This window comes from Stegodyphus dumicola, chromosome 8 (genome assembly GCF_044657685.1).
Source record: "Stegodyphus dumicola isolate Sdum_Otavi_A_Nest chromosome 8, ASM4465768v1".
In the NCBI taxonomy this organism is placed as follows: Eukaryota; Metazoa; Arthropoda; class Arachnida; order Araneae; family Eresidae; genus Stegodyphus; species Stegodyphus dumicola.
Window position 1 is genome coordinate 142,209,255 of NC_140775.1, and position 13,651 is coordinate 142,222,905.

At 50.2% G+C, this 13,651-nt stretch overlaps 1 protein-coding gene across 1 annotated transcript; it reads left to right on the forward strand.

The window, feature by feature from the left end:
* The first annotated feature begins 486 nt into the window (after positions 1-486).
* Positions 487-11,877, forward strand: LOC118204820 (uncharacterized). The gene has a single exon (XM_035377111.2). It carries the CDS (start codon positions 524-526, stop codon positions 11,738-11,740), a length of 11,217 nt encoding a protein of 3,738 aa, XP_035233002.2. The 5' UTR covers positions 487-523; the 3' UTR covers positions 11,741-11,877.
* The last annotated feature ends 1,774 nt before the right edge of the window (positions 11,878-13,651 follow it).

Consider the following 13,651-nt stretch of genomic DNA (forward strand, 5'->3'; position numbering starts at 1 on the left):
GCATGAATTCTTAAAGTGAATAAGTGCAAGACGTAGATCAACAAAGATAGTGCATTAGCAATAAAGCAGGGCCTCCCCAAGAAAATAATTCAAAGCAAATATACTTATAGTTAAACCAGAACTTCGGGAAAATTGTTTAATGAACAAAAGAGTAAGTAAAGCTAGTAAAAAGTTCAGAAAATATCCTAGAGCCACCACATTAAAACACAAAATTCGTCCTTATCGAAACCTAAAGGTGATTTGTGGAAATTCACTCGTTAATTCTACACTTTCCATTTCTTCTCAGATGCAAGTCAAACCTAAGTTAGTAAAACCATCCACGCAACAGTTATGTTTACTCAGCTTCATATGCTTTCATAAGAGAGCAAATCTCAGTGCATCGGTTGAGATATTTCTCAATGCCAGCTGTAAATATGATAGTGCAATAACGAAATCCCATGCAATAAGTCACGAATATTTAACTATATAAAGCGCTAGCAAACCACTTCAACCATAATTCAGAAACCACCCTCAGCACTCAGAAATGATTTGGTTACCTACCTTACCGTATATACTTATCCTTCTAGGAGTCTTATATGACTCGACATCCGCACAGACAACTGCAAATGGCGGAATAAACAGAGTATTCGAAAATCCTTCCATCGCTAAAACATTTCTTCAGTGCCTGAAATCAAGCATAAAATCTTCAAAGGTCTTTCCATCCCAAGAAGAAGATGACATAGATTCTATTGCAGGTGTAATTCTCTCGGCTGTCTCAAATTCAAACTCCGTTTCCTCAGCTAGAGCAGAAGCTTTAAGTACAGCACTAGCATCATCATTAGCAGATCTCGTAATGTCAGAAAATAATAACCAAGAATATGCAAAACAGATGTCTGCATTATCCGCAATACTTTCAAACTGTTTCGTCCAAACAACAGGAAATTCCAACAATCAATTCATATCACGTATCAACAGATTAGTAAAACTCCTAGATGATGGAGCAAAAAATATTCAAGTAAATATCATACCTGACCAAGGAAACTACGCTTCAATTCAACAATCTGGATACCTCGCACAATCAGAAAAATTAAATGCATTTGGAAACACAAAAGCGGTTTCCTCTAATAGTGCTTCATCTAGAGCAGACGCCAGTGCATCCGCTTTCGCTCAGTCGTCAGCAACATCTCTCGCATCGTCTAGCTCATTCGCAAGGGTCTTCTCCTCAGCCTCATCTGCAGCAGCTGCTGGAAGTATCGCTTATCAAGCCGGTTTGCTCGTAGCACAGAATCTGGGAATCGGCAATGCCGTCGGCCTCGCCAGTGCTTTGTCCCAAGCTGTCAGTTCGGTTGGCGTCGGAGCAAGTGCGAGTGCCTACGCGAATGCTGTTGCCAATACAGTTGGCCACTTTTTGGCAAACCGAGGAATTTTAACGCAAGGTAATGCTTCTGGACTTGCCTCAGCATTCTCAAACGCTTTCGCCTCCTCAGCCGCATCGGCAGCTGCATCTGTCTCTGCAGCAAGCTCAGCCTTCTCGCAATCAGCAGCCGCCGCACAGTCCGCATCGTCGGCTTTCGCCCAGTCAGCATCTCAAGCTGCCAGCCAGGCAGGGTCTCGTTCTACAACCACCACTACGTCCACTTCGCAGGCAGCTAGCCAAGCCGCGTCCGCCAGTAGTGCTTCATCTAGAGCTGAAGCCAGTGCATTCGCTTTCGCTCAGTCGTCAGCAACATCTCTCGCATCGTCTAGCTCATTCGCAAGGGTCTTCTCCTCAGCCTCATCTGCAGCAGCTGCTGGAAGTATCGCTTATCAAGGCGGTTTGCTCGCAGCACAGAATCTCGGAATCGGTAATGCAGTCGGCCTCGCCAGTGCTTTGTCCCAAGCTGTCAGTTCGGTTGGTGTCGGAGCAAGTGCAACCGCCTACGCAAATGCTGTTGCCAATACAGTTGGCCACTTTTTGGCAAACCAAGGAATTTTAACGCAAAGTAATGCTTCTGGACTTGCCTCAGCATTCTCAAACGCTTTCGCCTCCTCAGCCGCATCGGCAGCTGCATCTGTCTCTGCAGCAAGCTCAGCCTTCTCGCAATCAGCAGCCGCCGCACAGTCCGCATCGTCGGCTTTCTCCCAGTCAGCATCTCAAGCTGCCAGCCAGGCAGGGTCTCGTTCTACAACCACCACTACGTCCACTTCGCAGGCAGCTAGCCAAGCCGCGTCCGCCAGTAGTGCTTCATCTAGAGCAGAAGCCAGTGCATCCGCTTTCGCTCAGTCGTCAGCAACATCTCTCGCATCGTCTAGCTCATTCGCAAGGGTCTTCTCCTCAGCCTCATCTGCAGCAGCTGCTGGAAGTATCGCTTATCAAGGCGGTTTGCTCGCAGCACAAAATCTCGGAATCGGCAATGCCGTCGGCCTCGCCAGTGCTTTGTCCCAAGCTGTCAGTTCGGTTGGTGTCGGAGCAAGTGCAACCGCCTACGCAAATGCTGTTGCCAATACAGTTGGCCACTTTTTGGGCACCCAAGGACTTTTAACGCAAGGTAATGCTTCTGGACTTGCCTCAGCATTCTCAAACGCTTTCGCCTCCTCAGCCGCATCGGCAGCAGCATCTGTCTCTGCAGCAAGCTCAGCCTTCTCGCAATCAGCAGCCGCCGCACAGTCCACATCATCGGCGTTCGCCCAGTCAGCATCTCAAGCTGCAAGCCAGGCAGGGTCTCGTTCTACAACCACCACTACGTCCACTTCGCAGGCAGCTAGCCAAGCCGCGTCCGCCAGTAGTGCTTCTTCTAGAGCAGAAGCCAGTGCATCCGCTTTCGCTCAGTCGTCAGCAACATCTCTCGCATCGTCTAGCTCATTCGCAAGGGTCTTCTCCTCAGCCTCATCTGCAGCAGCTGCTGGAAGTATCGCTTATCAAGGCGGTTTGCTCGCAGCACAAAATCTCGGAATCGGCAATGCCGTCGGCCTCGCCAGTGCTTTGTCCCAAGCTGTCAGTTCGGTTGGTGTCGGAGCAAGTGCAACCGCCTACGCAAATGCTGTTGCCAATACAGTTGGCCACTTTTTGGCAAACCAAGGACTTTTAACGCAAGGTAATGCTTCTGGACTTGCCTTAGCATTCTCAAACGCTTTCGCCTCCTCAGCCGCATCGGCAGCAGCATCTGTCTCTGCAGCAAGCTCAGCCTTCTCGCAATCAGCAGCCGCCGCACAGTCCACATCATCGGCTTTCGCCCAGTCAGCATCTCAAGCTGCAAGCCAGGCAGGGTCTCGTTCTACAACCACCACTACGTCCACTTCACAGGCAGCTAGCCAAGCCGCGTCCGCCAGTAGTGCTTCATCTACAGCAGAAGCCAGTGCATCCGCTTTCGCTCAGTCGTCAGCAACATCTCTCGCATCGTCTAGCTCATTCGCAAGGGTCTTCTCCTCAGCCTCATCTGCAGCAGCTGCTGGAAGTATCGCTTATCAAGGCGGTTTGCTCGCAGCACAAAATCTCGGAATCGGCAATGCCGTCGCCCTCGCCAGTGCTTTGTCCCAAGCTGTCAGTTCGGTTGGTGTCGGAGCAAGTGCAACCGCCTACGCAAATGCTGTTGCCAATACAGTTGGCCACTTTTTGGCAAACCAAGGACTTTTAACGCAAGGTAATGCTTCTGGACTTGCCTCAGCATTCTCAAACGCTTTCGCCTCCTCAGCCGCATCGGCAGCAGCATCTGTCTCTGCAGCAAGCTCAGCCTTCTCGCAATCAGCAGCCGCCGCACAGTCCGCATCGTCGGCTTTCGCCCAGTCAGCATCTCAAGCTGCCAGCCAGGCAGGGTCTCGTTCTACAACCACCACTACGTCCACATCGCAGGCAGCTAGCCAAGCCGCGTCCGCCAGTAGTGCTTCATCTAGAGCAGAAGCCAGTGCATCCGCTTTTGCTCAGTCGTCAGCAACATCTCTCGCATCGTCTAGCTCATTCGCAAGGGTCTTCTCCTCAGCCTCATCTGCAGCAGCTGCTGGAAGTATCGCTTATCAAGGCGGTTTGCTCGCAGCACAAAATCTCGGAATCGGCAATGCCGTCGGCCTCGCCAGTGCTTTGTCCCAAGCTGTCAGTTCGGTTGGTGTCGGAGCAAGTGCAACCGCCTACGCAAATGCTGTTGCCAATACAGTTGGCCACTTTTTGGCAAACCAAGGAATTTTAACGCAAGGTAATGCTTCTGGACTTGCCTCAGCATTCTCAAACGCTTTCGCCTCCTCAGCCGCATCGGCAGCTGCATCTGTCTCTGCAGCAAGCTCAGCCTTCTCGCAATCAGCAGCCGCCGCACAGTCCGCATCGTCGGCTTTCGCCCAGTCAGCATCTCAAGCTGCCAGCCAGGCAGGGTCTCGTTCTACAACAACCACTACGTCCACTTCGCAGGCAGCTAGCCAAGCCGCGTCCGCCAGTAGCGCTTCATCTATAGCAGAAGCCAGTGCATCCGCTTTCGCTCAGTCGTCAGCAACATCTCTCGCATCGTCTAGCTCATTCGCAAGGGTCTTCTCCTCAGCCTCATCTGCAGCAGCTGCTGGAAGTATCGCTTATCAAGGCGGTTTGCTCGCAGCACAAAACCTCGGAATCAGCAATGCCGTCGGCCTCGCCAGTGCTTTGTCCCAAGCTGTCAGTTCGGTTGGTGTCGGAGCAAGTGCAACCGCTTACGCAAACGCTGTTGCCAATACAGTTGGCCACTTTTTGGCAAACCAAGGACTTTTAACGCAAGGTAATGCTTCTGGACTTGCCTCAGCATTCTCAAACGCTTTCGCCTCCTCTGCCGCATCGGCAGCAGCATCTGTCTCTGCAGCAAGCTCAGCCTTCTCGCAATCAGCAGCCGCCGCACAGTCCGCATCATCGGCTTTCGCCCAGTCAGCCTCTCAAGCTGCAAGCCAGGCAGGGTCTCGTTCTACAACCACCACTACGTCCACTTCGCAGGCAACTAGCCAAGCCGCGTCCGCCAGTAGTGCTTCATCTAGAGCAGAAGCCAGTGCATCCGCTTTCGCTCAGTCGTCAGCAACATCTCTCGCATCGTCTAGCTCATTCGCAAGGGTCTTCTCCTCAGCCTCATCTGCAGCAGCTGCTGGAAGTATCGCTTATCAAGGCGGTTTGCTCGCAGCACAAAATCTCGGAATCGGCAATGCCGTCGGCCTCGCCAGTGCTTTGTCCCAAGCTGTCAGTTCGGTTGGTGTCGGAGCTAGTGCAACCGCCTACGCAAATGCTGTTGCCAATACAGTTGGCCACTTTTTGGCAAACCAAGGACTTTTAACGCAAGGTAATGCTTCTGAACTTGCCTCAGCATTCTCAAACGCTTTCGCCTCCTCAGCCGCATCGGCAGCTGCATCTGTCTCTGCAGCAAGCTCAGCCTTCTCGCAATCAGCAGCCGCCGCGCAGTCTGCATCATCGGCTTTCGCCCAGTCAGCATCTCAAGCTGCAAGTCAGGCAGGGTCTCGTTCTACAACCACCACTACGTCCACTTCGCAGGCAGCTAGCCAAGCCGCGTCCGCCAGTAGCGCTTCATCTAGAGCAGAAGCCAGTGCATCCGCTTTCGCTCAGACGTCAGCAACATCTCTCGCATCGTCTAGCTCATTCGTAAGGGTCTTCTCCTCAGCCTCATCTGCAGCAGCTGCTGGAAGTATCGCTTATCAAGGCGGTTTGCTCGCAGCACAAAATCTCGGAATCGGCAATGCCGTCGGCCTCGCCAGTGCTTTGTCCCAAGCTGTCAGTTCGGTTGGTGTCGGAGCAAGTGCAACCGCCTACGCAAATGCTGTTGCCAATACAGTTGGCCACTTTTTGGCAAACCAAGGACTTTTAACGCAAGGTAATGCCTCTGGACTTGCCTCAGCATTCTCAAACGCTTTCGCCTCCTCAGCCGCATCGGCAGCTGCATCTGTCTCTGCAGCAAGCTCAGCCTTCTCGCAATCAGCAGCCGCCGCACAGTCCGCATCGTCGGCTTTCGCCCAGTCAGCATCTCAAGCTGCCAGCCAGGCAGGGTCTCGTTCTACAATCACCACTACGTCCACTTCGCAGGCAGCTAGCCAAGCCGCGTCCGCCAGTAGTGCTTCATCTAGAGCAGAAGCCAGTGCATCCGCTTTCGCTCAGTCGTCAGCAACATCTCTCGCATCGTCTAGCTCATTCGCAAGGGTCTTCTCCTCAGCCTCATCTGCAGCAGCTGCTGGAAGTATCGCTTATCAAGGCGGTTTGCTTGCAGCACAAAACCTCGGAATCAGCAATGCCGTCGGCCTCGCCAGTGCTTTGTCCCAAGCTGTCAGTTCGGTTGGTGTCGGAGCAAGTGCAACCGCTTACGCAAATGCTGTTGCCAATACAGTTGGCCACTTTTTGGCAAACCAAGGACTTTTAACGCAAGGTAATGCTTCTGGACTTGCCTCAGCATTCTCAAACGCTTTCGCCTCCTCAGCCGCATCGGCAGCTGCATCTGTCTCTGCAGCAAGCTCAGCCTTCTCGCAATCAGCAGCCGCCGCACAGTCCGCATCATCGGCTTTCGCCCAGTCAGCATCTCAAGCTGCAAGCCAGGCAGGGTCTCGTTCTACTACCACCACTACGTCTACTTCGCAGGCAGCTAGCCAAGCCGCGTCCGCCAGTAGTGCTTCATCTAGAGCAGAAGCCAGTGCATCCGCTTTCGCTCAGTCGTCAGCAACATCTCTCGCGTCGTCTAGCTCATTCGCAAGGGTCTTCTCCTCAGCCTCATCTGCAGCAGCTGCTGGAAGTATCGCTTATCAAGGCGGTTTGCTCGCAGCACAAAATCTCGGAATCGGCAATGCCGTCGGCCTCGCCAGTGCTTTGTCCCAAGCTGTCAGTTCGGTTGGTGTCGGAGCAAGTGCAACCGCTTACGCAAATGCTGTTGCAAATACAGTTGGACACTTTTTGGAAAACCAAGGACTTTTAACGCAAGGTAATGCTTCTGGACTTGCCTCAGCATTCTCAAACGCTTTCGCCTCGTCAGCCGCATCGGCAGCTGCATCTGTCTCCGCAGCAAGCTCAGCCTTCTCGCAATCAGCAGCCGCCGCACAGTCCGCATCGTCGGCTTTCGCCCAGTCAGCATCTCAAGCTGCAAGCCAGGCAGGGTCTCGTTCTACAACCACCACTACGTCCACTTCGCAGGCCGCTAGCGAAGCCGCGTCCGCCAGTAGTGCTTCATCTAGAGCAGAAGCCAGTGCATCTGCTTTCGCTCAGTCGTCAGCAACATCTCTCGCATCGTCTAGCTCATTCGCAAGGGTCTTCTCCTCAGCCTCGTCTGCAGCAGCTGCTGGAAGTATCGCTTATCAAGGCGGTTTGCTCGCAGCACAGAATCTCGGAATCGGCAATGCCGTCGGCCTCGCCAGTGCTTTGTCCCAAGCTGTCAGTTCGGTTGGCGTCGGATCAAGTGCAACCGCCTACGCAAATGCTGTTGCCAATACAGTTGGCCACTTTTTGGCAAACCAAGGACTTTTAACGCAAGGTAATGCTTCTGGATTTGCCTCAGCATTCTCAAACGCTTTCGCCTCGTCAGCCGCATCGGCAGCTGCATCTGTCTCTGCAGCAAGCTCAGCCTTCTCGCAATCAGCAGCCGCCGCACAGTCCGCATCGTCGGCTTTCGCCCAGTCAGCATCTCAAGCTTCCAGCCAGGCAGGGTCTCGTTCTACAACCATCACTACGTCCACTTCGCAGGCAGCTAGCCAAGCCGCGTCCGCCAGTAGTGCTTCATCTAGGGCAGAAGCCAGTGCATCCGCTTTCGCTCAGTCGTCAGCAACATCTCTCGCATCGTCTAGCTCATTCGCAAGGGTCTTCTCCTCAGCCTCATCTGCAGCAACTGCTGGAAGTATCGCTTATCAAGGCGGTTTGCTCGCAGCACAAAATCTCGGAATCGGCAATGCCGTCGGCCTCGCCAGTGCTTTGTCCCAAGCTGTCAGTTCGGTTGGTGTCGGAGCAAGTGCAACCGCCTACGCAAATGCTGTTGCAAATACAGTTGGCCACTTTTTGGCAAACCAAGGACTTTTAACGCAAGGTAATGCTTCTGGACTTGCCTCAGCATTCTCAAACGCTTTCGCCTCCTCAGCCGCATCGGCAGCTGCATCTGTCTCTGCAGCAAGCTCAGCCTTCTCGCAATCAGCAGCCGCCGCGCAGTCTGCATCATCGGCTTTCGCCCAGTCAGCATCTCAAGCTGCAAGTCAGGCAGGGTCTCGTTCTACAACCACCACTACGTCCACTTCGCAGGCAGCTAGCCAAGCCGCGTCCGCCAGTAGCGCTTCATCTAGAGCAGAAGCCAGTGCATCCGCTTTCGCTCAGTCGTCAGCAACATCTCTCGCATCGTCTAGCTCATTCGTAAGGGTCTTCTCCTCAGCCTCATCTGCAGCAGCTGCTGGAAGTATCGCTTATCAAGGCGGTTTGCTCGCAGCACAAAATCTCGGAATCGGCAATGCCGTCGGCCTCGCCAGTGCTTTGTCCCAAGCTGTCAGTTCGGTTGGTGTCGGAGCAAGTGCAACCGCTTACGCAAATGCTGTTGCCAATACAGTTGGCCACTTTTTGGCAAACCAAGGACTTTTAACGCAAGGTAATGCTTCTGGACTTGCCTCAGCATTCTCAAACGCTTTCGCCTCCTCTGCCGCATCGGCAGCAGCATCTGTCTCTGCAGCAAGCTCAGCCTTCTCGCAATCAGCAGCCGCCGCACAGACCGCATCATCGGCTTTCGCCCAGTCAGCCTCTCAAGCTGCAAGCCAGGCAGGGTCTCGTTCTACAACCACCACTACGTCCACTTCGCAGGCAGCTAGCCAAGCCTCGTCCGCCAGTAGTGCTTCATCTAGAGCAGAAGCCAGTGCTTCCGCTTTCGCTCAGTCGTCAGCAACATCTCTCGCATCGTCTAGCTCATTCGCAAGGGTCTTCTCCTCAGCCTCATCTGCAGCAGCTGCTGGAAGTATCGCTTATCAAGGCGGTTTGCTCGCAGCACAAAATCTCGGAATCGGCAATGCCGTCGGCCTCGCCAGTGCTTTGTCCCAAGCTGTCAGTTCGGTTGGTGTCGGAGCAAGTGCAACCGCCTACGCAAATGCTGTTGCCAATACAGTTGGCCACTTTTTGGCAAACCAAGGACTTTTAACGCAAGGTAATGCTTCTGGACTTGCCTCAGCATTCTCAAACGCTTTCGCCTCCTCAGCCGCATCGGCAGCTGCATCTGTCTCTGCAGCAAGCTCAGCCTTCTCGCAATCAGCAGCCGCCGCACAGTCCGCATCATCGGCTTTCGCCCAGTCAGCATCTCAAGCTGCAAGCCAGGCAGGGTCTCGTTCTACTACCACCACTACGTCTACTTCGCAGGCAGCTAGCCAAGCCGCGTCCGCCAGTAGTGCTTCATCTAGAGCAGAAGCCAGTGCATCCGCTTTCGCTCAGTCGTCAGCAACATCTCTCGCGTCGTCTAGCTCATTCGCAAGGGTCTTCTCCTCAGCCTCATCTGCAGCAGCTGCTGGAAGTATCGCTTATCAAGGCGGTTTGCTCGCAGCACAAAATCTCGGAATCGGCAATGCCGTCGGCCTCGCCAGTGCTTTGTCCCAAGCTGTCAGTTCGGTTGGTGTCGGAGCAAGTGCAACCGCCTACGCAAATGCTGTTGCAAATACAGTTGGCCACTTTTTGGCAAACCAAGGACTTTTAACGCAAGGTAATGCTTCTGGACTTGCCTCAGCATTCTCAAACGCTTTCGCCTCCTCAGCCGCATCGGCAGCTGCATCTGTCTCTGCAGCAAGCTCAGCCTTCTCGCAATCAGCAGCCGCCGCGCAGTCTGCATCATCGGCTTTCGCTCAGTCAGCATCTCAAGCTGCAAGTCAGGCAGGGTCTCGTTCTACAACCACCACTACGTCCACTTCGCAGGCAGCTAGCCAAGCCGCGTCCGCCAGTAGCGCTTCATCTAGAGCAGAAGCCAGTGCATCCGCTTTCGCTCAGTCGTCAGCAACATCTCTCGCATCGTCTAGCTCATTCGTAAGGGTCTTCTCCTCAGCCTCATCTGCAGCAGCTGCTGGAAGTATCGCTTATCAAGGCGGTTTGCTCGCAGCACAAAATCTCGGAATCGGCAATGCCGTCGGCCTCGCCAGTGCTTTGTCCCAAGCTGTCAGTTCGGTTGGTGTCGGAGCAAGTGCAACCGCTTACGCAAATGCTGTTGCAAATACAGTTGGACACTTTTTGGCAAACCAAGGACTTTTAACGCAAGGTAATGCTTCTGGACTTGCCTCAGCATTCTCAAACGCTTTCGCCTCGTCAGCCGCATCGGCAGCTGCATCTGTCTCCGCAGCAAGCTCAGCCTTCTCGCAATCAGCAGCCGCCGCACAGTCCGCATCGTCGGCTTTCGCCCAGTCAGCATCTCAAGCTGCAAGCCAGGCAGGGTCTCGTTCTACAACCACCACTACGTCCACTTCGCAGGCCGCTAGCGAAGCCGCGTCCGCCAGTAGTGCTTCATCTAGAGCAGAAGCCAGTGCATCTGCTTTCGCTCAGTCGTCAGCAACATCTCTCGCATCGTCTAGCTCATTCGCAAGGGTCTTCTCCTCAGCCTCATCTGCAGCAACTGCTGGAAGTATCGCTTATCAAGGCGGTTTGCTCGCAGCACAAAATCTCGGAATCGGCAATGCCGTCGGCCTCGCCAGTGCTTTGTCCCAAGCTGTCAGTTCGGTTGGTGTCGGAGCAAGTGCAACCGCCTACGCAAATGCTGTTGCAAATACAGTTGGCCACTTTTTGGCAAACCAAGGACTTTTAACGCAAGGTAATGCTTCTGGACTTGCCTCAGCATTCTCAAACGCTTTCGCCTCCTCAGCCGCATCGGCAGCTGCATCTGTCTCTGCAGCAAGCTCAGCCTTCTCGCAATCAGCAGCCGCCGCGCAGTCTGCATCATCGGCTTTCGCCCAGTCAGCATCTCAAGCTGCAAGTCAGGCAGGGTCTCGTTCTACAACCACCACTACGTCCACTTCGCAGGCAGCTAGCCAAGCCGCGTCCGCCAGTAGCGCTTCATCTAGAGCAGAAGCCAGTGCATCCGCTTTCGCTCAGTCGTCAGCAACATCTCTCGCATCGTCTAGCTCATTCGTAAGGGTCTTCTCCTCAGCCTCATCTGCAGCAGCTGCTGGAAGTATCGCTTATCAAGGCGGTTTGCTCGCAGCACAAAATCTCGGAATCGGCAATGCCGTCGGCCTCGCCAGTGCTTTGTCCCAAGCTGTCAGTTCGGTTGGTGTCGGAGCAAGTGCAACCGCTTACGCAAATGCTGTTGCAAATACAGTTGGACACTTTTTGGCAAACCAAGGACTTTTAACGCAAGGTAATGCTTCTGGACTTGCCTCAGCATTCTCAAACGCTTTCGCCTTTTCAGCCGCATCGGCAGCTGCATCTGTCTCTGCAAACTTCTCGCAATCAGGAGCCGCTGCACAGTCTGCATCATCTGCTTTTGCCCAAACGCAATCCAATTCTGCAAGCCATGGACATTCTGCTTTAACGTCATCTTTGGAGGAAGCTCACCATTCCGCTGTTGGTTCTTCATCCCATACTTCGGCTTTAGCTTCTTCTTTGGTTTCTGGAATAACATCGTCTGGAGGCTCCATTCTAGATATCTCTTCCTTTGCAGACAATTTATTATCTATAGCATCTGAAATTCGAAGAAACTCACCTGGATTAGAATCAAAAGAAGTATTAGTCGAAACATTGTTAGATGCTGTGTCAGCTCTTTACCAAATTCTCTTAAATGCCCAGATTTCTTCGCTTAATATTCCAGTGACATTTGATGTTAAGAGAGCCCTTGCTAATGCCCTTTCTGCCTGAATTTTTTGTTTACTTCAAAATGCTCTGCATTTTACAGAACTTTTCCTTATGCCTTATATTGTTCTTTATTCAACACGGTGAATACAATTGTTTCGTTTCTCTCTACTAGATAATTCAATAAATTGCTGCATCTGAAATTCTTGTCTGTTTATTTAATCTAACAACACATTTGAAGCTTAATATCGTTTCTATAGATTTGAATTTGAATTATTGATACACTCTTACCATCTAATCTCTGTAATTTTTAAAAAAATTATGTTATATGTGCGTTTTTTTTTTTTTTTTTTTCCCCGATGCCATATCTTTTTTAAATATTTTATTAAACTTAGGATTGTTGACATTCGACATGGACTTAAGACAGCAAGGAAAAGTAAAAATAAACAAATACAATGAAACGTGAATAATGACATTTAAGAAAATTTTTCATAAGGAAGAAAGGAAAAAATGTCTTCATTAAGTTGGAACAAAAATTAACTCCAATCAGGAAAACGTTCTCTTCCGTAGCCAATTTTTAAAAGATAATTTAACTTCTGTCATAACTTCTCATAACCATGTTCTTTTAATTCTTTTCTTGTTTAAAATATCACCATAAACTAGCGACATGCCTTTTAAATAGTTCCTAAACTCAAACCATTAGTTTTTTTTCAGCTATTTTTATTACCCCTACATATACTGGGAGAATTTATCGAAATAATATAATAATACTATCTGAAGTTTAGAATATAATTAAACTACTTGTATGTTAATTTTGGTATATTGTTGCGCCACAAAGTATTCTATAAAGCATATTATTCTATAAAAGAGTAGTCTCTAAAAATTCCTTGGCGTTAATTTTTCTCCGCCAGAATCAGTTTTGAGCCTAAGTCACTCGAATCTCCTTTACGAATAATTCTGTTTGGAAGATTAGTTAATAAAATGTATTTCTCATTCAGAAGAGTCGTGCGTCTTCAATTATTTAAGAGTAACACACGCTCCCAGCATGAACACTACTTTAGTTTAGTTTACGAGTAAACTGCAACCCTCCTGGCCGATAATAATCTGCCTCATCGTTAACGCAGCACACACCGACGCAAACAAAAATACAGTTAAAAGATTAAAACACATTTTAAACAGATAAATTCAGATTGTCTATCTTAAAAAATACACTCACACAATACAAAATAAGTAAAATCATAAGCATAATCGGTTCGAAAACAAAAAATGGTAAGACGACATACTACCTTAGTGAAAAAAGTTAACTGCAAGTTAACCGCTTATAATTATCAATGAATCTTGATCAAATCTTTCCAAATTCGCAATTTAGATGCTTTCATCGGTTAATTATATTTCAGTGATTCTGAGTAAACCGCTCAATAGCAAATTATGAAATTTTCTTTGACTTAATGACTGAAAATAATGACTCCAAATTATCATTCTGAAGAACCTCAAGCCGAAAAACATCGGTCGTAAAGGGTAAGGCAGTCAAGTTAAAAAACAAGTGAGACAGTCATGTAAGAAGATGTCTGAACAAGTAAGACAGTCATGTAAGAAGATGTCTGAACAAGTAAGACAGTCATGTAAGAAGATGTCTGAACATTTCAAAATAAACTGAATCCATCTCTGAAGAATATTTAAAGGCACTGAAACTATTCCTGAAACGTTTTGGGAAACAGGAAGGAACACAACTCTTTCGGAGAATCGATATACTGTATCGTAATAAATTGAACCTTAAAATTTCTATTGTAATCTCACAACAGACTGGATCTTGAATCTGCCAAAGGTATCTTTCCATACTGTGCTGTGATGATTTCAAGAAAAAGGCCTTTATGAGCGAAACTATAATTTGCGTCCTTGCACTATGACATCAAAAAGGTACATACCTGAGCTGGTCCATAGAACTTATGACTCGGATTCCATAGAAGATGGTTTTCG